Source organism: Syngnathus leptorhynchus, chromosome 6 (genome assembly GCF_054491065.1).
Source record: "Syngnathus leptorhynchus isolate UIUO chromosome 6, UIUO_Slep, whole genome shotgun sequence".
NCBI classification, from domain to species: domain Eukaryota; kingdom Metazoa; phylum Chordata; class Actinopteri; order Syngnathiformes; family Syngnathidae; genus Syngnathus; species Syngnathus leptorhynchus.
Window position 1 is genome coordinate 16,171,398 of NC_141200.1, and position 24,249 is coordinate 16,195,646.

At 42.7% G+C, this 24,249-nt stretch overlaps 3 protein-coding genes across 10 annotated transcripts in view; 1 reads left to right on the top strand and 2 right to left on the bottom strand.

Annotated features, from left to right (window-relative positions):
- Positions 1-24,249, top strand: part of LOC147056179 (uncharacterized) — a 232,473-nt gene that overhangs the window by 106,877 nt on the left and 101,347 nt on the right. The gene's annotated exons all lie outside the window — the stretch shown is intronic.
- Positions 1-24,249, bottom strand: part of plcg2 (phospholipase C, gamma 2) — a 125,544-nt gene that overhangs the window by 70,157 nt on the left and 31,138 nt on the right. For all 8 annotated transcript variants that reach the window (XM_085913781.1, XM_085913783.1, XM_085913779.1 and 5 more), the window contains 5 exons: positions 20,607-20,687; positions 20,480-20,520; positions 17,904-17,976; positions 12,490-12,591; positions 12,244-12,362 (listed from right to left, as the gene is read on the bottom strand). In XM_085913781.1, coding sequence (XP_085769907.1) covers positions 12,244-12,362; positions 12,490-12,591; positions 17,904-17,976; positions 20,480-20,520; positions 20,607-20,687 — 416 coding nt within the window. The remainder of the gene's footprint in view (positions 1-12,243; positions 12,363-12,489; positions 12,592-17,903; positions 17,977-20,479; positions 20,521-20,606; positions 20,688-24,249) is intronic.
- Positions 583-2,221, bottom strand: LOC147056183 (uncharacterized). Its single transcript, XM_085913797.1, has 2 exons — positions 1,665-2,221; positions 583-1,552 (listed from the first exon to the last, which is right to left on the bottom strand). Exons 1-2 carry the CDS (start codon positions 2,069-2,071, stop codon positions 1,516-1,518), a joined length of 444 nt encoding a protein of 147 aa, XP_085769923.1. The 5' UTR covers positions 2,072-2,221; the 3' UTR covers positions 583-1,515.

The window sequence follows — 24,249 nt, forward strand, 5'->3', positions numbered from 1 at the left end:
TTTAACTCCAGTGGAAAACAAATGCTGTTTAAGAAAGAACATTTGCTATCCTCGGATACAAATGACTCCACTATCCCGTAAGACCAATGAGACTGACCCTCCGAACCGTGAGATACTGGCTGCCATCGCTGCTCTCCGTGGCAAAATTGCCCAACTTAAAGATGATACATGCACCTTCATTGGTGGTATATAAAATGTGTGCACTGAACTGAGAGGCGACTTACAAGAGCCTCGCAGATTCTTCATGCAGAAGCCACAGTAATATCATATGTTTGAGGACATTGTTTGTGAAGGTTCATGCTGTCTTCTTTTCTCTGTCGACCATTTGAAATGGTTCTTTTGGTCAGACAGAAAAAGTTTTACCTTTCCTTTCCACGTTTCGGCTACTCCCTGTAGCCTTCCTCAGAAGCGTCATGCGCTTCTGAAATGTAACGCAAAGGTAAAATGTTGTCTGTCTGATGAAAAGACCCATTTCGAATAGAGTTTGAAGACATCCTGCAAAAGGCTAAACAACTTCGAGACTACGCTACAGCTGTGGCGAAACCAAGAGTGTTGTTCAACCGTGCCAGGGAAATTGAAGTAGGCAAGTTTTTAGTCAGATATAGCCTGAATTAGCCTGCCCAACTGTGGTATAGAGCAGGGTAGTGTTGTCAAAAGAACCGATACTTTCCGTACCAATTCAGAATCCGCTTTATTGGTTAAGGTCGTGCATGCCAAACAAGAAATTTGAGTCCGGTTGGTCTCAGCCTCTGTACAACATTTAAGTGACTAACAACATTCAGTTGACTAATAACATTTAAATGGCAAGAGCAGGATGCTATTGCCCAGTGATGTCTCTGAGACTCTATGAGTGGTGTGAATTCATCAGAGCGACAGCCTGGGGGGAAGATGCTTTGTCTGTGTATGCTGGTTTTGACGTATAGCGTTCTGTAACGCTGTCTGGAGGGGAGTAGTTCGAACAGACTGTGACCTGGGTGAGAGGGGTCTGTAGAGATGTTGCACATGTCCTGGTCCTGGACAGGTGCAAGTCTTGGATAGATGGGAGGTTGGTCCCTGTTATCTTTTCCGTAGTTCTGATTGCCCGTTGCAGTTTGTGCTTGTCCTGTTTGGTCCGATCCAAACCAGACAGTGATGGAGGTACAGAGGATGGACTGGATGATGGCAGTGTAGAAGTTCTTCAGCAGCTCCTGTGCCAAGTCAAACTTCCTGAGCTGTCTCAGAAAGTACAACCTCTGCTGGGCCTTCTTCCAGACATAGTCTATGTGGCCGGTCCATCTCAGATCCCGGGAGATTGTGAATCCCAGGAACTTGAAGGTGTCTGTGGTGGGAATAGCATGACTGAGGATGGTGAGTGGTGGAAGTGGCGAAAGGACTCTCCTGAAGTCCACTGTCATCTCCATGGTCTTGAGCGGGTTCACCTCCAGATGGTTTTGGATGCACCAGTGGACCAGCCGCACCACCTCCTGTCTGTGCGCAGTCTCATCACCGTCCCGGATCAGTCCGATGAGAGTGGTGTCATCCGCATACTTCAGGAGCTTCACAGAAGTGTCGCCTGAGGAGCAATCGTTGGTGTAGAGAGAGAAGCACAGTGGGGAGAGTAGGCAACTCTGGGGGGCGCCAGTGCAGGTGGTCCGGGTGTTGGATGTGATGGTTCCCAGCCTCACATGCTGTCTCCTGTGGTCAGGAAGCTGGTGATCCACTGACAGGTGAAGGCACGCACCGTGAGCTGAATGAGCTTCTGATGTTGGATATCAGGAGCGATGGTGTTGAAGACCGAGCTGAAGTCCACAAACAGGATCCTAGCGTACATCCCTGGGGTGTCTAGGTGGCGCAGGATGTAGTGCAGTCCCATGTTGACCGCATCGTCCACCAACCTGTTTGCCCAGTAAGCAAATTGCAGGGGGTCGAGCAGGGTGCCCGTGATGTCCTTCAGGTGGCTCAACACGAGCCTCTCAAAGGATTTCATGACCACAGATGTCAAGGCGACAGGTCTGTAATCATTCAATCCTGTGATGCCAGGCTTCTTGGCCACCGGTACGGTGGTGGAGCGATGGTGGAGCTTTTGAAGCATGAGGGCACCTCACACAGCTCCAGGGAAAGGCTGAAGATCCGTGCAAAGGTGGATGCCAGCTGGTCATCAGACACTTTCAGGCAGGAGGGGGACACGCCGTATGGGCCTGGTGCCTTCTTGACCTTCTGTCTCCAGAACATCTGACACACCTCTTCCTTACGGATCTGAAGTGCGGGCGTGGCTTCTGAAAGAGAGAGAAAGTAGGTGATAATGGCGATGGAGGTGTGAACAGGGGGGGTTGTGGGAGGAGGTGAGGAAGTTAATTGTGATGCAAGAGGTCTCATTGTGTGGCCGGACCATTCAAACCTGCCGTAAAAACTGTTTAGCTGGTTTGCAAGCCTTGGGTTCTTCACAGGACTCTGGTCTCTTGAAGCCCGTGATGCTCTGCAGGCCTTTCCACACTCATGAGGGATTGGCAGAGAGGTGTCTCTCCAAACTCTGCCCATAGCTCCTCTTAGCTTTCCTGATCTCTTGGCCTGCCTGAACAGGTCACTGTCCCACTCCTGTAGGCCCCCTCCTTGGCTTTGCGCAGCATCCTGAGGTTTGGTGTAAACCACAGTTTGTTGTTGTACGTGCAGAAGGTCTTCAGACCTTCTGCACGTACAACACATAAAGGTTAATGAGTTAGCCTTTTTTGTTCATCTCCATCACCACACACAAGTCCTCACAAAAGTTGATGCGGAAACTCAGGCGAGCAGGTGCTCCACCAGCCATCATGACCACATTCTACCATGGCACCATTGAGAACGTCCTCTCCAGTTGTATCGCTGTGTGGGGTGGTAGCTGCACTGAATACAACATGAAGGTCCTGCAGCGCATAGTGAACACAGCTGGTACGATTATTGGTGCTTCACTCCCCTCCCTGATGGACATTTACACCTCCCATCTCACCCGCAAGGCGACCATGATTGTGTGTGATGTGAGTCACCCGACCACATATTGTTTGATCTGCTGCCCTCTGGAAAGAGGTACAGAAGCCTGCACTCCCGCACCACCAGACTCACCAACAGCTTCATACTCCAGGCTGTTGGGATCCTGAACTCTCTCCCCCCTCCACTGCATAACGTCCTGCGTTGGCGGCCTTGCACTACTCACGCGCTATATTCTATATATGACTGTCTGCTGTATGCAGACTTAGTCCATTTTTGCTCCTCTAACTAATTAATTAATCAGTTAATCAATTAATCAATTAATCAATTAATCAATTAATTATTTAATTAATAAATTAGTAAATAAATAAATACATAAATAAATAAATAAATAAATAAATAAATAAATAAATAAATTTATTCATTCATTCATTCATTCATTCATTCATTCATCACTCTTATTTATTCATTGCATGTGCCTTCTTGTTTTTACTTTTTGTGTTGTTACTTGAATGTTTTGTTTGTCCGTGATATAATATGCCTTGTCCCCGTGGGACAGTTTGAAACGAAATTTCGATCTCTTCGTGTGTCTTGGCATGTGAAGAAATTGACAATAAAGCAAACTTTGACTTTGTATGATGTCACAGTATCGATGAGTTCATGCAGGTCTGAAGTTGCAGCTTCAAAAACACCCAAATCGGTGCAAAGCAGGCTTGGAGGTTCTGCTTTGACTCCATTGTCCATTTCCTCACAGTCCTCACCGCATGCTTAGAAGTTTTTAATTTCTGCCTGTACGTTGGGATCAGATGAACGAGACCACGTGTCAAACCCACGGCCCTTGGGCCACATCCGACCCGCCGTGTAATAATATCCGGCCTGTAAGATCATTCTACATTATCGTTATTAATGGCCCATCGATATCAAGCGCTGATAACACAATACTGCACAGAACTACAGATCCCATAATGCAACGCTTCGGCTGCCTTGCCGCGCACTTCCCGCGTCAATTAAGTCTAGCGATTACAAGATATTACAAAGATAGCCATTAGCCGAAGATACCCCTCACGACGTCAAAGAGAAAAGTTGATTCTGAAAACAGAGCCTTTAATAACCGATGGGAGGCTGAGTATATGTTTACTGACATTGCCGGTAAACCCGTGCGTCTCATTTGTGGAGCTAATGTGGCTGTAATTAAAGAATTCAATCTAAGACAGCACTTTGAGACAAAACACAAGGATAACCTGAAAGACCTGGATGCAGAGCAGAGGAAACAGAATTTATTACTGGACTACTTTATGGATGGATGGATGGATGGATGGATGGATGGATGGATGGATGGATGGATGGATGGATGGATGGATGGATGGATGGATGGATGGATGGATGGATGGATGGATGGATGGATGGATGGATGGATGGATGGATGGACAAACTTACTATGCTGATGAATTTACTTAAGCCTCTGGTGATATCAAAACAACATGGAATCTTATCAACCATTTATTACATCGCAAAAAATCCCAAGCATCTACCCCAAGCGAGATGCTGGGGAGGAATGGACCCCATTCTAACCCAATAGATATTTCTAATGGTTTCAATGATTTCTTTGTAAATGTGGGCGCAACCTTGGCATCTAGCTTCTCAACCTCTGATACAAGCCCCTGTTGCCTAATTAAAGGGCAGTTTCCTTCACTTTCCATTCTTGACCCTCCTAGTGTTGAGGAGGTCTACAGCATCGTCGTGAGTTAGAAAAACCCGGCCCCTGTTTTCTACTGAGCATGTTCTGCTTCAGCTTGTCAACCATATCTCAACAGCTCTTGACAATAAGAAATTTGCTCTTGGGGTCTCTCTAGATCTAGGCAAAGCCTTTGATACTGTCGACCATAAGATTCTCATTGCTAAGCTAGAGAGATAAGGACTGAACAATTCTGCCCTGAAATGGTTCACAAACTACCTTGCCAACAGAGAACAATATGTATGTATAAAGGGTTGTTCATCTAACTCAGATCTAATTCAGATCTAAAATACTATTTGGGGTCCCGCAGGGCTCAATATTGGGTCCTCTATTGTTTATGGTGTACATAAATGATTTCTCCGTGTCTTGTTCTAATTTTCACCCTCTGTTATTGCGGACGATACCAACCTCATTGCCACCTATGAAGATTTTTGTTAGAGATGTTCTGACTCTTACTTATTTTGCAAGAACCACACGGGAGACAGTATGCCCTTTGAACACTTGCAAGTGGAGAGTTTGTTCGTTACTGTAGGTACAGCAATGTTCGAACAAAGTCTGCAGTTGGATTCATGCAAGAGAGTATTTATTGAGAGAAGAAGGGTGGGGGTGAGAGTGGCCAAGGTGGGGGTGATATCTGGCATGTTTGGTGGTCACCTCAGCAACTGGTCAATCAGTGCAGAGGGTCCCAGTTTATTGTTTTACGAGGTCGTGGAAATAAAACCTAGTGGAGCATTTTAGATGACTGTCTAAACAAGGATGTTTCCACACCATTTGGAAAGTTTCAACAACTGAATGGTTAAACTTTTCAGGGTCAAGGAAAGGTAAAAGGTTCAAACAAAGTTCATCATTCTAGTCTACATCCCAACATAATCATACGATCAGGATAGTTTATAAACCCTAACAATTTTAATTCCCTCATTCCAAGCGTGAATGCTGAGTTGTCCTCTGTTACAAAATGGTTCAAAACAAATAAGTTGACACTCAATGTAAAAAAAATATAACTTCATGATCTTCTGCAATATAAATAAATCCTACCCCAAAGAACAGACCAAAATTTACATAAACAATAACAAAATCCAACAAGTTACTAGCACCAAATTCCTAGATGTTATAGTAGAAACTCAAACTGGTCTGAACATATTGATTTGCTTTGCAAAAGATCTATGAAAATGCTAGGCATTTCACGAAAAATGTGTCCCCTGCCATCCTTCTGCTCATCTCACTCTGTATTATAGCTTCCTGTTTCCTTTTCTCAATTACTGCAACGTAGTCTGGGCAGCCACATATCCAACATACCTCAACAAACTACTCATCATACAAAAGAAGTTCCTAAGAATGATCTCATTTTCAAATAGATATGAACCATCTGTACCACTGTTTAGAAATTACTCACTACTGTCAATTGATAAAGTAAATATTCATCAAACCTGTCTACTCATCCATAAATACATAAATAGGAAACACCATCTTCCAGCCACTTTTCATAATTTCTTCACATTTGTATCAGACATTCATTCATATCCAACAAGACAATCTCCACCCACCTTCCTGTCGAACATCACGCTATCAATACAACATCCACTTTAGAGGGCCCTCACTCTGGAATGAGCTACCAGTCCATATCTGATCCATATCTTCACAGGCTGCTTTTAGAAAGCACCTGAAACACCACCTTCTCCACTAAGATCCTACCAGTCCATAATTACTCCACTGCACTCGCCTGATCCGTACTAAGAACATCAACCTAAACTACAATTCATCCTCTAATTTTTCTTTGTTTTGTTATTGTCTGTCCGCAGTTCTTCTGTTCCCTTTTAGTTATTCCTACCTGGTGTCTTTTCGATTGCTTAAACATCGCTAAGTGTTTATTTTGTTTCGCTTGTTTCATATTTTGTATAGTGTATCTGTTTATGTATGTATATATACGAATACGAATATGATGAATTAATATTTAGCTTGTTATGCTTTTGTTTATTTTTTCAAACACTTGTGAGACATTTCCCTACACAGCACTTTGTTGTATTAACAGGACTGAAGCGCTCTACAAGCCCTAGGCTTCGTCTCCCTCCTTGCATTGTTGTTGCAAACTAAACTAAACTAAACTAAATCTGCAGCCACAGGGACGTGACCGCATGATCACCTACATGTATGACGCAGTGAAGGCATTTCAAGTGAAGCTGCTTTTATGGGAGACATAACATTGCAACTTGCCTCACTTTCCCTGTTGCCAAGTAATATTGAACCAAGTCAGCACAACTGTGTTCCCCAAAACGCACTTTGCCGACAAACTGAGCACACTACACGCTGAGTTCGCACGGCGCTTTAGTGACTTTGAAGCACAATAAAAGAGTTTTGAGTTGGTTCGCAACCCATTTGCTGTCGATGTTGATAGTGCAGATTCAGATGGAACTGATTGAGCTACAGCGTAATGGGACACTGAAGGCAAAGTACGACACTGGAGGGCACGCACAGTTCATTCAATCCATCCCTGCAACAATGCCCCAGCTCCGTCTTCATGAGGCTCGAACCTTGTGCATGTCTCCGGCAGCATCACACTGAGCACGGGGGCCCCTCATGGCTGCGTGCTCAGTCCGCTGCTCTTCACCCTGCTGACGCATGACTGCACTGCGACCTACAGCAGCAACCGCGTGCTGAAATATGCCGATGACACGACTGTGGTGGGTCTGATCACCGGTGGCGACGAGACTCACTACAGATCGGAGGTCGACCTTTTGGCCGCATGGTGCAGGGACGACAACCTTCTGCTGAACGTCAACAAGACCAAGGAGATTATCATTGACTTCCAGAAGGGTCACACCCACCACCTGCCGCTGACCGTCGACGGTGCTGTGGTGGAGAGAGAGCAGCACCAGATTCCTGGGGGTGCACATCAGTGAGGACCTCTCCTGGACCACCAATGCTGCGTCGCTGGCGAAGAAAGCTCAGCGCCGCCTGTTATTTCTGCGGAAACTCAGGCGAGCAAGTGCTCCTCCCGCCGTCATGACCACATTCTACCGTGGCACCATTGAGAGCGTCCTCTCCAGTTGTATCGCTGTGTGGGGTGGTGGCTGCTCTGAGTACAACATGAAGGCCCTGCAACGCATAGTGAACACTGCAAGTAAAATCATCGGGGCTCCACTCCCCTCCCTGAAGGAAGTTTACGCCTCCCGTCTCACCCGCAAAGCGGCCGCGATTGTGTGTGATGTGAGTCACCCCGCTCACTCTTTGTTTGTACTTCTGCCCTCTAGGAAGAGGTACAGATGACTGCGCTCCCGCACCACCAGACTCAGAGACAGCTTCATACTACAAGCTGTCCGGATCCTGAATTCCCTCCCCCCTCCAACCTCTGCTGCATGACGTCCTGTTATTTTGCGTTTTGATAGGGCTGTCTGCTATTAGCGCGCTTGCTCCATTTTGCTGCTCTTATTTGTCTATTTATTTATTTATTTATTTATTTATTTATTTATTGTTTACTTATTTGGGTTATTTGCTTATTACTTATTTGTTGCTCTTGTCTGTTCGTTTTTACTCTTTGTGCTATTCAATTGTGAGTGTTGTGTACTGTGTCTAGTCACCGTGGGACGGTGGGAAACGTAATTTTGATCTCTTTGTGTGCCTTAACATATGAAGAAATTGACAATAAAGCGGACTTTGACTTTTGTTTGGGAGCACATATCTGTGTGAGAAGCTCTTCTCAGTGATGAAGATTAACAAAACAGCACACAGAAGTCATCTCACTGATAAGCACCTGCAGTCCATCCTGAGAATCTCCACAACACAGGACTTCACACCAAACATTAACCAACTTGTTGTCAAAAAAAGATGCCAGGTGTCCAGCTGTGACCAGAGCATATGATCAGATCAGAGTCATAAGACCAAAAAAAACTGAATGATTTGAATTGTTATTGCTGAACAGAGATTTGATTTTATGTATATTTCCAGGTTTTGTAGCGTGTTCATATTTCTAACGTATAATTTTGACAGGAGATATTTTTTAGGAGAGCAAAATCTTTTGGGATATTTAAGTTTATTTTTTTATACATTGACATAGGAGCAAAGGAATTTGAATGTTATTTTAATGTTAAGTTGTTTAAGTTAAGTTCCAAGTTGTATAATTTAACAAGATATTTTTATGGAGAGCAAAATATTAAATCTAAGTTATTTCAGGTTTAAGTTTGTTTCAGTTTTAGTTTCAGTAATATTCCTGTCTGGTTTTATTCATATTTCCAAAAACATTTAGTTTTAGTGTGTTAAATAAATGTTTATCCTGTTCGACCCGCGACCGAAAGTGTGTTTCGAATTCTGGCCCCTTGTGCAATTGAGTTTGACACCCCTGAACTAGACAGTGGTTCGAGAGTCCTAAAGCTGCACGGGGCACATTTCGGTATCAACACACAAAAAATACGTCGATACCTGCTTTTTGTGGTACCGACTACCAAATATTTAACTTTTAAATATATTTAAAAGTTCCACTTATAATTTAAGTGGACATCAGTGCGCAGGGAGCTTAATCGTAGCGCATCGTCGACCGCGGAACTGCACCGCGCTGGTTGCATTATTGTGACAGAGCGGTCGCTAAAATTCAGAAAATATTTTTAAAGTCCTAATGTACTTACCAAAATTTAAGTGGACCTCAGTGTGCAGGGAGCTTAATTTGGTCCCATCGCGCAACAGCAGCGCGCCGGGCGCTCACTGTCGCATTGCTTTAGGAGCGTCTTTGTGTTTTAAGATGGCTTTACTGCTCCCACGCTTTCTTTTGAGGCATGATTAGAGTTGATGCAATCCTCAGAGTAACGAGAACGTAATAACTAACAGAGTCAGTTGGCATGCGGGTCCTCTCGGCTCATCTCGCAAGGTTCGACAACCAAATTTCGTCCCACATCCAAAGCAAAACAAATCTCGAATTTTTTGTTAGAATACCGATTTGTTCGAGAACCGGGACGTTCGAAAACCGAGGCTTTACTGTACTTACAAACGTCATTGAAGATGCACTTTTTTTGCTTACTTTAAAACAAAAATCATAATAAGATGTGAAAGATGAACATTTAAACTGTATGGAATTTTCAGAAAACAACCTCTGTAGTAAATTTTAAGATATTAAATTGTGTCAAGTTACATGGTGGATAGGATGGTACAAGATGGTGCGTAAATGTGTATTGGATTTGGCCCAGACGAATTGGCTCAGACGAAATTTCAAATTTCACCAGAAGATGGTGACAAAGCTTGACATGGAAGACCTGAAGGAGGGGGCCTGAATAAGGGTTACTTAAAAGTTAGTTCTTCAAAATTAACTATTGTTAAACTGATAGAGGGAGGGTGACTGGTTGATCTGGTCAACCACTATCATAGTTCTAAATATCATCAGAAGATGGTGCCAAAGTTGAATTGACCTGATAGAGTAGAACAATAGTTGAAATTGTTAGTAACTAGAGAAGCACAACCTGTCTGAATCACGCATAGCATCACACAATTTGGGATTATTATATATTATTTTACATTATTCTGTTTTGCCCAAATATATCTTGAAACAGCTTGAATATTTAAATTTGCTAACTAGAGAAACCCATGCTCATGGTTAGGTGATGAGAATGAGACAAGTTAATCACAGAGTAAGCTGCAAAAAACTTTATTTTATTCTGCTTTGCCATATTATATAGTGTATATAACTTGAGCAGCATCATAGCACTGATGTTTCATTTACACATGAATGTATTAAGAGTTGAGTAAGGACAAGGGGTTGACAGTGATACTGTTGGTGGAAGACTGCGATCCCACACTTGACCTTAACCTAGAGCAGACATGTCCAAAGTCCAGCCCGCGGGCCAATTGCGGCCCGTGGTCAAATTTCATCAGGCCCGCAGCCTCTGTGATAAAATCTTTAGTATGTGGCCCGCCGCCATTGTTGACCAGCGCTTTAATACACACGTACCAAAGCTATTTTATATTTATGCCGCAGAAATGTAATCTCGCGCGACCCGGCGTGATTTCACAGCGAGAACATGACTCCAGCTGTCCTGCTATGCGGAGCATGCGCAAGTCAAATGCGGAAATAAACCAGTTGTAAAAAGGGTACGCGCGAACCAGCTGCGTGAACCCTGCGTGAAATGTTCATGAGGCGAAAATAATTTTAAACTCATGTAAATTTAAGGTATTTCATACAGTTTCTTCAATATTATCGTATTTTATGTATTACTTATAACTCCTGTTTAAAATGTTCATGAGGCGAAAATAATTTTAAACTCATGTAAATTTAAGGTATTTCATACAGTTTTTCAATGTTATCGGACTCTTCAGATATGAATGAAAGGCAGAATTTGTGTTTTTAGAGTTGTTCACATCTGCCTGAGTGGCATATATTTGGTTATTTTGTCATTTAAAAAATAAAGACAATTGGGAGAATGAAATTTGTTTTATAACAGTGTTTATTTGGATGAAATTGTAGTTAAAAAAATGTCCGAAAAAACTACTGGCCCCCGGGCCCCTTCACTTGATCAAATCTGGCCCTCCTTGCAAAAAGTTTGGACACCCCTGAACTAGAGGTAACCAGCTTGTCAAAATACTATATTTTTGAGTTTTCAATCGAGAGAACTTTGAGACTGAATCATTTTTGCTCTATTGAGATTGGTGAGTGGAATTATTGTTGTTTGTTCGAACAATTAAGACTTGTAATTCTTTTTCTTGCTTGTTCATTAAATTTCTACTTTATAATCATTTAATTTCGATGAATGATTATTTTGATCTTTTATGCTTTAAATCTCTTTTATTTCTCTATCATAGTCATACTGTAAACCGTTCAGTTCTTTTTTAAATGAAGGCAGCTTTAATCCCGACATCTTGTAGTGCCAGATCTGGTTCGAAAGAGTTAATTTAAGATCAGCTAGTGTGAGTGTACGCTAGGGTAAATAAATGAATCCTCGCGGTTTTAACAAAGATAGCTAAATCTATTCCGAGCGGTTAACAAAAGCCCCAAATCTTATAGGAAAGAGAGCTACTGAAATGGCCGCGATCAATTTGATCCCGGGTCTCGACCAAGTAATTACTGAACACCGGGGTCTTTTTGATTTTAAAGGGACTGGCATCCGGAAATGACGGAATTAATCTAACAATAGATTGATTACTTGAACAGCGGTTAGACTCGGAATGAATCTTCTTTCCGTACCGGCTTAAATAAATTATCGTCTCCCCTTAAAGGCTGCGTTACTGCAGCGGGGCAAAAGTACAGAATCTTACCCTTTAAACGGCGAGCTGTCACTTACATTAGATAAGTGCATAATTTGACCATTGTTTACATTTTCATTTCACTTTGCAAGACATCCTGCTGAGCCTGGGAGCTCTTTACATATTTTTGTTCGGATTTTAAAATAGTTATTCATTTGTGAAAAAATGAAGCCCTACAAAAGCAAGTGTTTTAATCTTTGAACAAATTAACAATAACGTATTTGCTGTATAATTCATTGTAGAATAGTATGAGACAGACTAAACTTGCATGGCAGCTGGATCGGCAAGAATACATGTACTGGTATGTAACCTCTTTCTTGTTGATCATGAGAGTGTGATGTTATACTGACGTGTTGTGTGATGAATTGATCCAGTAATGGGACAAAGGGTTGTTCATGTCTTGGTTGTTAATCTCCGATAATTCATCATCCCACAGGCAGTTCTCTTTGGAAAACAGGAAGCTGAGGAACTAGAAATGACATGGAGAAAGGACACATAAAAATACAGTACAATACTTATGTGTTGCATTTCAGAAATGAAATGATACAAATGAATAAAATTGTTGTGTTGATTCTCTTGAACATGTAAAACAATACCTCACTGACTGTGAACTCAGGGTCGTTGGTTTTTCTCATGGTGTCATCAATGAAATTGGTCATCAACTCTCTAACCTTATTGAGATCACCAGCCCACGACTCCTTTGAGAGTAAAAAGCAGCATATGCAATGTAATTAACTTAATCATCTATCTACAAGTTTATTTACAGTTTTTATTGATTGTTTTGATGCAGCTGTCAACTCGAAATACACAGTCACGGTGGTCAAAATGACATACGTATGTTGTTTGCAAAAGGCTCCACGTGTGCCAAAGCATTTAAAATATGGAACAAAAGCAAATTTTGCCTTCCAACAACTCAAATTTGACACAAGTATATGAGCACCTCCAATCAATCATTACACAATGTGCAACAAAATACACCACTCGTGTGACTCAGTGCACCATTGCTTGTCGTCGTAGCCTATGACTGTACGTAGCTTACATGCCAGTGCAGTTTGTAGTCAAATTTGCCCTCTTGCAAAAAATGCATCCAGAATCAGATGCTTTGATGCAGATTTTATTGATTACATTCTTTTTTTTCAGACTGTGGCTGACAAATGAAATGTTCACACAGAGAACACATTGAAATAAAATCCATTACTGTGTGAAAAAGTAGGAAAGAAATAATCTATAGTAGGCCTATACTATAGGATTATAAGAGATAGCCAGCCACAAGTGATACTCTTCTGTCTCTTCTTCTGAGCCCTTCCAGCTATACCGCCACCTCACACACGGACTCCTCTTCCTTTGACCCCTTTACCTCTTACTCTCTTACTCTTACAGCCCTGAAGACTGATGGCAATCTGAAAATTTTTGTGAAGAGTCAGAGAGGTGCTTTTAGTGATTGCATACTCATCCGGGAGTTTCTAAGAGCTCAGAGCATATGGTTTCTGTTCTGTAACCACAGCTAAAACAATGGAGTTTGGACTTCTTCAATGACATCTGTGTTGACTGTGGGGGGCTGAGATAAAGCAGAAAAGTTGGAACTGCTCTTACAGTTCTAAGCCAATTAACGGCAAGAATATGGATCAACATGTTCTCATTGGTCTCGTCTCTACCAGACTATAATGTGCTGTAAAGTCATAAGGACAGACAAAGCCCTGCGCTCCAAGTGACGCTGAAAAAAGACACGATGCACTGAATATATCTGCAACATTTGTTTTCATACAACCTTGTGATGCACTGATGCAGCAATCGGTGAAGCGCCAAGTGGCTAGGGATCACTGTATTTATCAGAAAGCCGTATTTACACTAGTGCGGGCATCCGCAACGTTAAAAATATGAAGAAAAATTTGGAGTTGACATCCCCTTTGACATGCCAGTATTAAGTCCATCTGTACTAAGTCCGTCCGTCCGTCCATCCATCTTCAACGCCACTTGCTTATCATGTTCAGGCTTGCTGGTACAACTATTATAGGCTACAGCCTATATCAGCTGACATCAGGCAGAACTGGTCGCCAGACAGTCGCAGGGCACATAGACACCGCCACTGAGCAGGAATCAATCCCACGCTACCCCCACACAAGTGTTCCCCTACACCAGGAGTGTCCACACTTTTTGCAAGGAGGGCCAGATTTGATAAAGTGAAGGGGCCCGGGGGCCAATAGTTTTTTTGGACATTTCTTAACGACAAAAAAAATCATGCAAATACACACTGTTATAAAACAATTTTCATTGTCACAATGTCTTTACCTTTCAACTGACAAAATAACCAAATATAAGCCACTCAGGCAGATGTGAACAACTCTAAAAACACAAATTCTCCCTTTCATTCATATCTGAGGAGTCAGATAAAATTGAACAAACTGTATGACCTTAAATTTACACGAGTTTTAAAATATTTTTGCCTCATGAACATTTTAAACAGGAGTTATAAGTCATGCAAACTTAAAACAAGTGAATTTTGTTCGTCATCTACAATATCTTTCAGAAAGTAATAGTTTGTATCACGTCTCCAGCTTCATAACATCAACAGTAATAATAGATTGATCAAGAAACAGATAACTTGCTGACACTAATGAGAAAGGTGATACTGAGATCTGGATTTCAGTAAAGAGGCCAGGTCTGGTTTGAGGGCAGTGGTTGAAATGCATAAAATGTCAAGTAAGTGGAAGTCACTTAGTCTTGTCCTCAATCGGTTCTTGTTTAAGTTCATGACAGAGAATGTCTGCTCACTCAAATATGTGGAGCCGAATAAGGTCAACATTTTCTTGGCAAATGGCAACGAGAAAGGTGCTGGTGTTTGCCGCGCCATTCATCGTCACACTGCAGCTCAATGAGCTCCAGCTGCAGCTGTGGAGAAGCATCATTAGGGTCCACAGAGAAGGGAGAAGAGAAAAGCAGCAGGTCCTTTTCAATGACTGCAAAATCCTGAAAGTGTTTGCTAAGTTCCACAGAAAGAGATGCGATAACCTTTCATTTGCGCACCGATGTTGTCCTGTGGGAAACTGTCAATGACCATTTTCAAACCTGGGAAGTGCGCAGTGCAGGGCTCTGTTTGGGACAAGTGTCTTTGGAAAAGTTGCAGCTTGGTTCCAAAGGCCTTGTTGTGAGCGTATAGCTGGCTCACCACTGCATCTCGCCCTTGAAGATTAACATTCAGCGCATTCAGATGCTTCGTTATATCAACCAAAAAAGCCAAATCTGCCAACCATACAGGATCGGACAGTTCCTCCATCAGCTGCCCATTTTGACTCAAAAACTGTCCAATTTCCTCTCTTCGACCGAAAAATCGCTGCATTGCGGACCCCCGACTTAGCCAGCTCACATCATTGTGATATATTACGTCTCCGTATTCCGTATTGGATATCAAGCAAGAACTGCTGAAACTGTCGGTGGTATAGTGCTTTAGAGAGAATGGAATTGATTGCCTTTACCACTGGTTTCATAACATGATCAAATTTGAGATGTTTGGCGCAGAGAGCCTGCTGGTGAATTATACAGTGAAGTTTAATGGCGTTACTTCCTTGTACGCTATTGCAGATCAGTGTGGACAATCCACTTCGTTCACCAGCCATGGCAGGCGCACCATCAGTAATGATCCCAGGAACTTTACTCCGTAGTAGTTTCATATCATAAACAGCTTGACAAACAGAAACGAACAAATCCGATCCTTTGGTTTGGCCTTTCATGCTTTGGAGGTCCAGCAGCTCTTCTGTTATGTTCATGTCGTTGTCAACTCTTCTTCCAAAAATCAGTAGCTGCGCGGTGTCGGATGCATCTGTGCTTTCGTCGCAGGCCAATGAGAAATAATCAAAAGCCTCTATCCTGTTCCCCCAGTCGTCTCTGAATATCCGACAATATATCCTCAACTCTCCGTGCCACAGTGTTACGCACCGCATGAAGAATCGCTGTTGTGATGCCAGTTCAGCTTGGAGCTGCTTCAATTCATCAGCTTGTCGTATGTTTCAGCATGTTTCGTCTGGTACAGTGGCGCCTCGGTTTTTGAACACAAAAAAAAAAACCGTTTTTTTTCTTCCGTTCCAGAAGGCTGTTCGAGAACTGAATTGTTCAAATTTTGAATCATGTTTTCCCATTACAAATAATGGAAAAAAAAATCTGTTCCAAGAAAGAAAAAAAAAACAACGCCTTTTTTAAGAATTTTTTCATTTGCGCATTTCTGTTCAATCGCGCAACTGCACCGCACCGCCAAACGCGCAATTGTAGCGCGCCACCGACCACTCAACTGCACCGCGCCGGTCGCATTTTTGCGTCGCTAAAATTTAGAAAATATTTTTAAAGTCCTGATGTACATTCCCAAATTTAAGTGGACCTCAGTGCGCAGGAAGTTTGATTTTGTCCGATCGCGCAACTGCAGCGCATCGCCGAACGTGCAACCGTAGCGCGTCACCGTAGCACTCACCGACCGCGCAACTGCACCTCGCTGGTCGCATTATTGTGACAGAGCCGTCGCTGAAATTTAGAAAATATGTTTAAAGTCCTGATGTACTTTCTAAAATTTAAGTGGACCTCAGTGCGCAGGGAGCTTAATTTTGTCCAATCGCGCAACTGCAGCACACCGCCGAACGCGCAACTGCACTGCGCTGGTCGCATTATTGTGACAGAGCGGTCACAAAAATTTAGAAAATATTTTTAAAGTCCTCATGGACTTTCCAAAATTTAAGTGGACCTCAGTGCAGGGAGCTTAATTTGGTCCGATCGTGCAACCGCAGCGCGCCGGCCGGGCGCTCACTGTTGCATTGCTTGAGGAGCGTCTTTGAGTTTTAAGAAGGTTTTACTGCTCCCACTTGCTTCATTTGGAGGCATGATTAGATTTGATGCAATCCTCAGAGTAACAAAAATGTAATAACGAACGGAGTAAGTTCGCAGGTGGGGCCTCTCGGCTCATCTCACAAGGTTCGACAACCGAATTTTGTCCGACATCCGAAGCAAAAAAATCTAGAATTTTTTGTTCGAATACCAAATTGTTCGAGAACCGGGACGTTCAAAAACCGAGGCTCCACTGTACCGGTAATTGGAAATTATGAACTCATGTCAGTTTTGCCAGCTAAAATTCATACTAGTACCGGTACTGAGTGCAACAGGAGCATTATCTCATTCTTTCTTTTATGACCCGCAGCTTGATTATATAAGGGTGGGAGCGTAGCTCCACCAGTAAACCGAGTACTTCACTTTTTGGTTCAGCTCCTGAGGCCGAGGCCCTTGCAAACAGCCACACACTATCAAGCTCCACTTCCAGGCCTGGGTTAAGAGGGTGGCCTTGAAACCCATGTCTGGGCCAAGTAAACCATCATTTATTTACATTTGTCATTATGGCGCCCTGAGCTGTGTTTGTCTGGTCCCTGTCTTATCTCCAAGGATCATTTAGACATAGTTATCGGTTATATTAAAGTGGCAGCTTAAAGAGGGAATCATTACTTGAAATAAAATTATTATGCTGCAGAAAGATCTCATTGTGTCCCAGTCTGAGAGGCTGGACAGTTAAAGCGACAGAGGATGGGGCATGATTGTCCATAGGGTGATGCTTTTCTGACTACCTTTTCTGGATATTGTGCTTGTGATGCCTTGGCATTATCAGAAACATACTAAAATTGCTATCAGATTGACAAGTCTACACTTCACACAAAATGCTTCAGTGATGATTGGGGATTGCTCTCGTATTTATCACATTTTATTAGTGTGGATTTTTTTATGCCACCTTTTTAGCGCTCATACACAATTTTTGAGGAATAAAATTTAGCGGAGTGCAAAAGTGCAAAAGTGCAAAATCACTTCACCATAAATTGACATTTGTCAGAGAATTTGCATTTTCCAATTAACATCTGGTACTTGTCGACTGCACCTGACTTATGATACATCATTATGTCAACTGGAGACTTTAAAAAGTCAGAAATTGATAAGCACAGTAATAAAAATATCTGCTGGAATCATGACTAATTTAAGCTTTCCATACCTTCTGATGGTAGATAAGAAATCGTTGGAAGTCATGAAGCAAAACTACTGAGGCATCAGGTTTATCTGTATTTCTGAAGAACAGAAGAGAGTGTACATAGTCAAACAGAGAATACACACAATGGCAGTGGTGTATCGGTTTATATTTGTGTTTGTTTACAAATCAAGGGTCACCAACCTTTTTAAAACTAAGAGCTACTTCTTGAGGTCTGAGTAATTCTGAAGAGCTAACCGCTTAGTGCAAACAATATTCGGGTTAAGGTCAAAATTCTGATTTCTGAACAATTCTGAATAACCCGTTGAAATTAGGGCTACATGATATTTATCAAATGGATACTTTGACCAATCTTGAGAAAAGGTTTTGCATTTCCTAATGCTCTGATGATGCAAAATAGGTTGATATCTAAGCCGATATTGAAAGCCATATCAAATACACAAACGTCCAACCAGTCATAGTCTCCTCGACTCTAAAAACAATATTCATTATGAATATTGAAACTGGAGTTGCAAAAATTCCAAAGCCAACTGTCACATTCATTTGAATAAGAGTGTGTCACGTGCGGAATGGAACAGGGCGAACAAATGCAACTTGGACCGAGGTTTATTGAAGGGAAAAGGGTGGTGGAGGACCGGATGAGGGGAACAAACAGGCAGGAGAACATAGCAACGTACGGGCAGCAGAAACGGAGAGGAGCCAGACGTGGGAAGATGCAGACAGAATAAATGGGGAACACGGGGTAAACAGGCAAGGACAAACAAGGAGAACAAACAGGCCAATCCGACCGGGAGTGACACGTAGATGGGACTTAAATACAAGACGGGTAACAAGGGGCAGGTGACGGCTGATAGGGTTGATAGATTAGTTTGATCCTATTATTATGTTGGAATGTAACCTGTAATAATTAACCTAATTTGTCCTGTCTTAACAAAGTAGTAGAACAAAGTGCTGAGATCCCCCGAGAGGCCAGGGATTCACCCCCACTGTTAGGGTTTATAAACTATCTTGATCGTATGATTATGTTGGGATGTAGACTCGAATGATGAACTTTGTTTGAACCTTTTACCTTTCCGAATGATGAACTTTGTTTGAACCTTTTACCTTTCCTTGACTCTGAAAAGTTTAACCATTCAGTTGTTGAAACTTTCCAAATGGTGTGGAAACATCCTTGTTTAGATAGTCATCTAAAATGCTCCACTAGGTTTTATTGCCACGACCTCGTAAAACAATAAACTGGGATCCTTTGAACTGATTGACCAACTGCAGAGGAAGCAATCAGAGGTGTTCTGTTTACTCAACATCGTAAAACACCCCCTGCTGTAACCCCCTGAGAGAGGCCAGGGGTTCACCCCCACCTTGGCCACTCTCACACCCCCACCCTACTTGTTCTCAATAAATATGCTCTTGTAAGAGACTAACGGCAGAGTCTGTTCGAACATTGCTGTACCTACAGTAACGGACTAGCTCTCCACTTGCAAGTGCTTAAAGGGCATACTGTCTCCCGTGTGGTTCTTGCAAAATAAGTTAGAGTCAGAACATCTCTAACACCCACATTGGCCACTTTCACCCCTACTTCTCTCAATAAATACTCTCATGCAAGAATCCAAAGTCAGACTTTGAACATTGCTGTACCTACAGTAACGAACAATTTCTCCACTTCCAAGTGCTTAAAGGGCATACTGTATCCCGTGTGGTTCTTGCAAATAAGTTAGAGTGAGCACCACTCTAACATTTTGGTGCCATGACCTGGATCCCAAACATACTGCTGATGAACACGGTGGAGTGTCAGGATAGGAGAGCCATTTCAAGTGGTGAGGGCTCTCCGACCAACATAGCTGCACCATCAAACGGAACATACTTCAGACAGAATGGCCGGTGGCTTTGTGGTCACAAGGTTTAGCCGATGCTGCCCGCCAACTGGACAGGAGTGTGTGGACCTGTGTGGGTGACAGACCACACCTACAGGATACGACAGCACACAACTCTTCTGGACGTCGGCGCAGGGCTGTTGCGACCTTTGAACCACATAATCCCGTTTAGGGCACGAATGTCCCTGACAGCCATAGAGTGTGGTCCGTCGGTGATAAAATCGTTCATGCGCTTTTTCCTTAGATCGGAGTTGGAAAACAGACAGGCAGACAGACAGATAGATAAAACAATTTCATACCGTGCATCAATAGTCAAAATGCCTGAATGAACAGTTACTCTTGCATTTAAATACCCCAATTTGAACGACTGACTGTGACACAATTAGACATAATTTCCCCTATAATTTTCTTCTATCAATGAAATATTATATTCATGTCACACAGCCCAGGAATAAAACAGGCGGTTTTCTCCTTGCTCCAAAAGTGTGCTTTTTTTATTGTCTCTCAGCATGTTAACCTCTGCCACGCCCCCATTGGCCTGCCTTTGGTGATGGGTCTACTCTAAGGAAGTCACATTGTGCCAACACCTGTGAGCTGACTACTTTATAAGTACCTCTTAGCCCAAACACGTGGTCGAGGATGACCAGAGACCCATGGGCTCCATGTTGGTGACCCCTGATTTGGATGTATGAGATAGTTTTACTTGCTTACCCCAAAATAAAAGCACAATCCTTTTTGAATTCTTCAAGAATCTGAGAGAAGATTAAATTAAAATCCTGCATAAATATGCTGTACAGTACAAGTGATACAAAAAACAACAATTTGTGATCCTTCTTACCTCATTTTGTTCAAACATTATCAGGTTGTACAATTTGTGAAACTGCTCAAAATCCAAGCGCTCATGTTTTCCTCCAACTTCCTGTAAAAGGAGAGCATAAATAAGCACTAATGACTGTGTATTACAGGAGGCATCAATCCATTTTCTATATGCAGTATCCTGGTTGGGGCTATTGCTGTGTGCAGTCTAGGTGAATGAGAGGAGGATCACAGCGAAGTTGTCCTCCATGGTGGATAGAGACTCTCACCCCCTCCATCACACACTCACTGCATTGAGGAGCTACTTAACTACCGTAATTTTCGGACTATAAGTCGCTCCGGAGTATAAATCGCACCAGCCATAAAGTTTGGCGCAAATGTATTCGTCAAAATCCAACACCAAGAGCAGACATGAACGAGCAACAACAGGCTAAACGATAGGTATGCTAATGTGACATAAACACAAACGAAGAGCTGAGAACGGGCCTGACATAACATTTAGAGTTATTCTAATAACTATTACATGAATAACACGTTTATAAAACCATCTGTGTCACTCCAATTCATTAAATCAACCGATTGTCCTTTATGTAAACAATGCCGCCTACGCGCGCCGTCGGACTCGTCGTGATTTGCATTTCTAATTATTCCACAGACCCATATAACGATATATAAAGTACATTTCAAATAACTATCATATTACAACAATATTATCAAACCATGTGTGTCACTCCAAATCATTGAATCCATCGATCAAATTCCTCGTCCTTTGTCAACAACGCCGTGCGTGGGCCCTGACGTCTGCCTCGTCGTTATTCCACAGATCTAGTATATAACTATATTGTAGCGTTAACAAAGTACAAGCAAAGACGTGGGTTTGGTAAACGGCTCTTTATTTAACAAAACAAGAGTTCAACGAGGACACAACTACTGAACTTCCAGCCACGGAGGTGGAAGAGAGCTCCATAGAATAGGATCGGGCGTGCGTAAAAGCCATGTCTGAGCCCCATCCACCGTCCCCGGACAACCACCCGGCAACACTCATATGTGTCAGTATCTGGCATGTACGTATTGTCGCGTTGCGAAATGACTCAGGCCAATTGTCAAGCTAGAATCCAACTGTTTAGTCAAGTCAAGTTTATTTGTATAGCCCTAAATCACAAGCAGTCTCAAAGGGCTTCACATAGACAATCAATTGACAATTATTCTCAAAGCATCCCCTGATCTTGGGCTCCCAAAAGGGCAAGGAAAAACTCAAAAACCCCTACCAGGGGAAAAATGAGAAACCTTGAGAAGGGACCACAGATGGAAGGATCCCCCTTTCAGGCTCACCAGGCTGCAATGGAGGCAAAGAGGGCACATAAAATACATAATATGGAAATCAAAAAGTGGATGTCCAGGCCAAAGCGAAGAGCTGTCGGAGGTGCCTTCGATTGTCCTGGCAGTGTCCTCTAGGAGGGTATTCCGCTGCAGTTCCCTCATGCTGAATTGGTCCACGAGAATCTAGATAGCCGTCGTCAGCTTGGGTGTCACCTAACCACCTCCCCAGCCGGGGAGGGGTGGGGGGAGTGGGGTCGGGGAGAGGGAGCAAAAACAAACTCCAGCCGAATCGGCTACTACAGGTTAATTAAAGGCCACATCATAGAAATACGTCTTTAAACGTGTCTTAAATATTTCTACTGAGGTAGCAGTTCTAATATCCATTGGCAGGGCATTCCAGAGCTCTGGAGCCCGAATAGAAAATGCTCTAGCCCCTGCAGACATTTTCTTGGCCCTCGGTGTCACTAAAAGACTAGCGTTTTGCGAACGAAGGTTACGAGACGGAACATAAGGAAAAACTAAGTCGACGAGATATGAAGGCGCTAAGCCATGCAATGATTTATAGGTTAATAGAAGAACCTTGAAGTCACATCTTAAATGGACCGGGAGCCAGTGTAAATTGGCTAATATTGGGGTAATGTGATCAAATTTTCTTGTCCGTGAGAGCAGCCTTGCAGCAGCATTTTGTACTAACTGTAGACTTTTGATGCTGGACTTGGGAAGACCAGAGAATAATGCATTACAGTAGTCCAGGCGCGACGTGATAAATGCATGTATAATAATTTCGGCATCACCGGTCGAGAGGATTGGGCGAATCTTAGCAATATTACGAAGGTGAAAAAATGCTATTCTGGTTATATTCTTAATGTGCTTTTGAAAGGAGAGCGTTTGGTCAAATATTACCCCGAGATTAGTTACAGTATCACTCTTGAGTGATAGTACGGTTATCTAGAGTTATAGCGGTTTCCTTAAATAGATGTTGATAACGAGCTGGACCAATTATCAACATTTCAGTTTTATCTGGGTTCAGACGAAGGAAGTTGAGAGACATCCATTGCTTGATCTCCGCAAGGCATGCCTCAAGATTACAACAGTCCCACGGATCTGTCATTGATAATGGCATATATAATTGGGTGTCATCCGCGTAACATTGAAAGCTAATATTATATTTACGTATTATGTTCCCAAGCGGAGTCATATAAATATTAAATAGAATTGGTCCTAGTACCGATCCCTGTGGGACACCACACGTAACTTTATAGAGCTCAGAGGACGCATTGCCATGGACCACACGGTGCGTCCTGTCCGATAGATACGAATGAAACCAGCCTAGTGCTGACCCCGAAATACCAACACTACCTTTAAGACGCTCTAGTAAAATATTGAAGTCAACAGTGTCGAAGGCAGCACTAAGATCGAGTAGTAACAATACCGATGAAGTATTTGAATCCATAGCTAAGAGGAGATCATTAGTCACTTTAGCAAGTGCTGTCTCAGTGGAATGATTAGCTCTAAACCCAGACTGAAAAGATTCATATCGATTATTAGCGACCATGTAATCAATAAGCTGCTGCGCTACTACTTTTTCAAGCAGTTTTGCTATGAATGGGAGATTTGAAACTGGCCTATAGTTACTGAGACAGTCCGGGTCAAGATTTGGTCGCTTAAGTAGCGGTTTAATAATAGCGGATTTAAAGGCTGTTGGCACTATCCCAGAGGAGATAGACAGATTAATTATATTTGAAACGGACGGTCCTAAGATTTGAAATAATTCTTTAAATAGTTTGGTTGGAAGCGGGTCAAGTAAACATGTTGTTTGTTTAGCCGCACTAACTAATTGTGAAAGCCTTTCGAGGGACACGCTTTTAAAATTTGAAAGGGTTATTGCATGATCGTCGGCGCCGGTAATCGGCGGTCCCGACTGAGTGATCGGCATGGTCATCTTGATCTCATCCCTAATGGATTCAATCTTTCGAGCAAAAAATTTCATGAACTCGTCAGCCGAGTGAAAGGAGCCATCGGGGGTTGGCTGGCGTAGTGTTAGCTTTGCCACCGTATCAAATAGGTATTTAGGATTGTTCTTATTGAGATTAATGACCTGCGAAAAATAACGAGTTTTTGCTAAAATAAGCGCATCTTTATATTTCAGGAGGCTGTCGCGCCATGCCTGATGGAAAACCTCAAGTTTGGTTAAACGCCATTTGCGCTCATGCTGTCTACTTAATTGTTTAAGCGAACGTGTTTCATCTGTGAACCACGGAGTAGGCTGTCTACGGCGAGTTTTTAGACGTAGCGGCGCCACAGAATCAATGGCATTTAACAATGTAGCATTGAATTCATTTGTA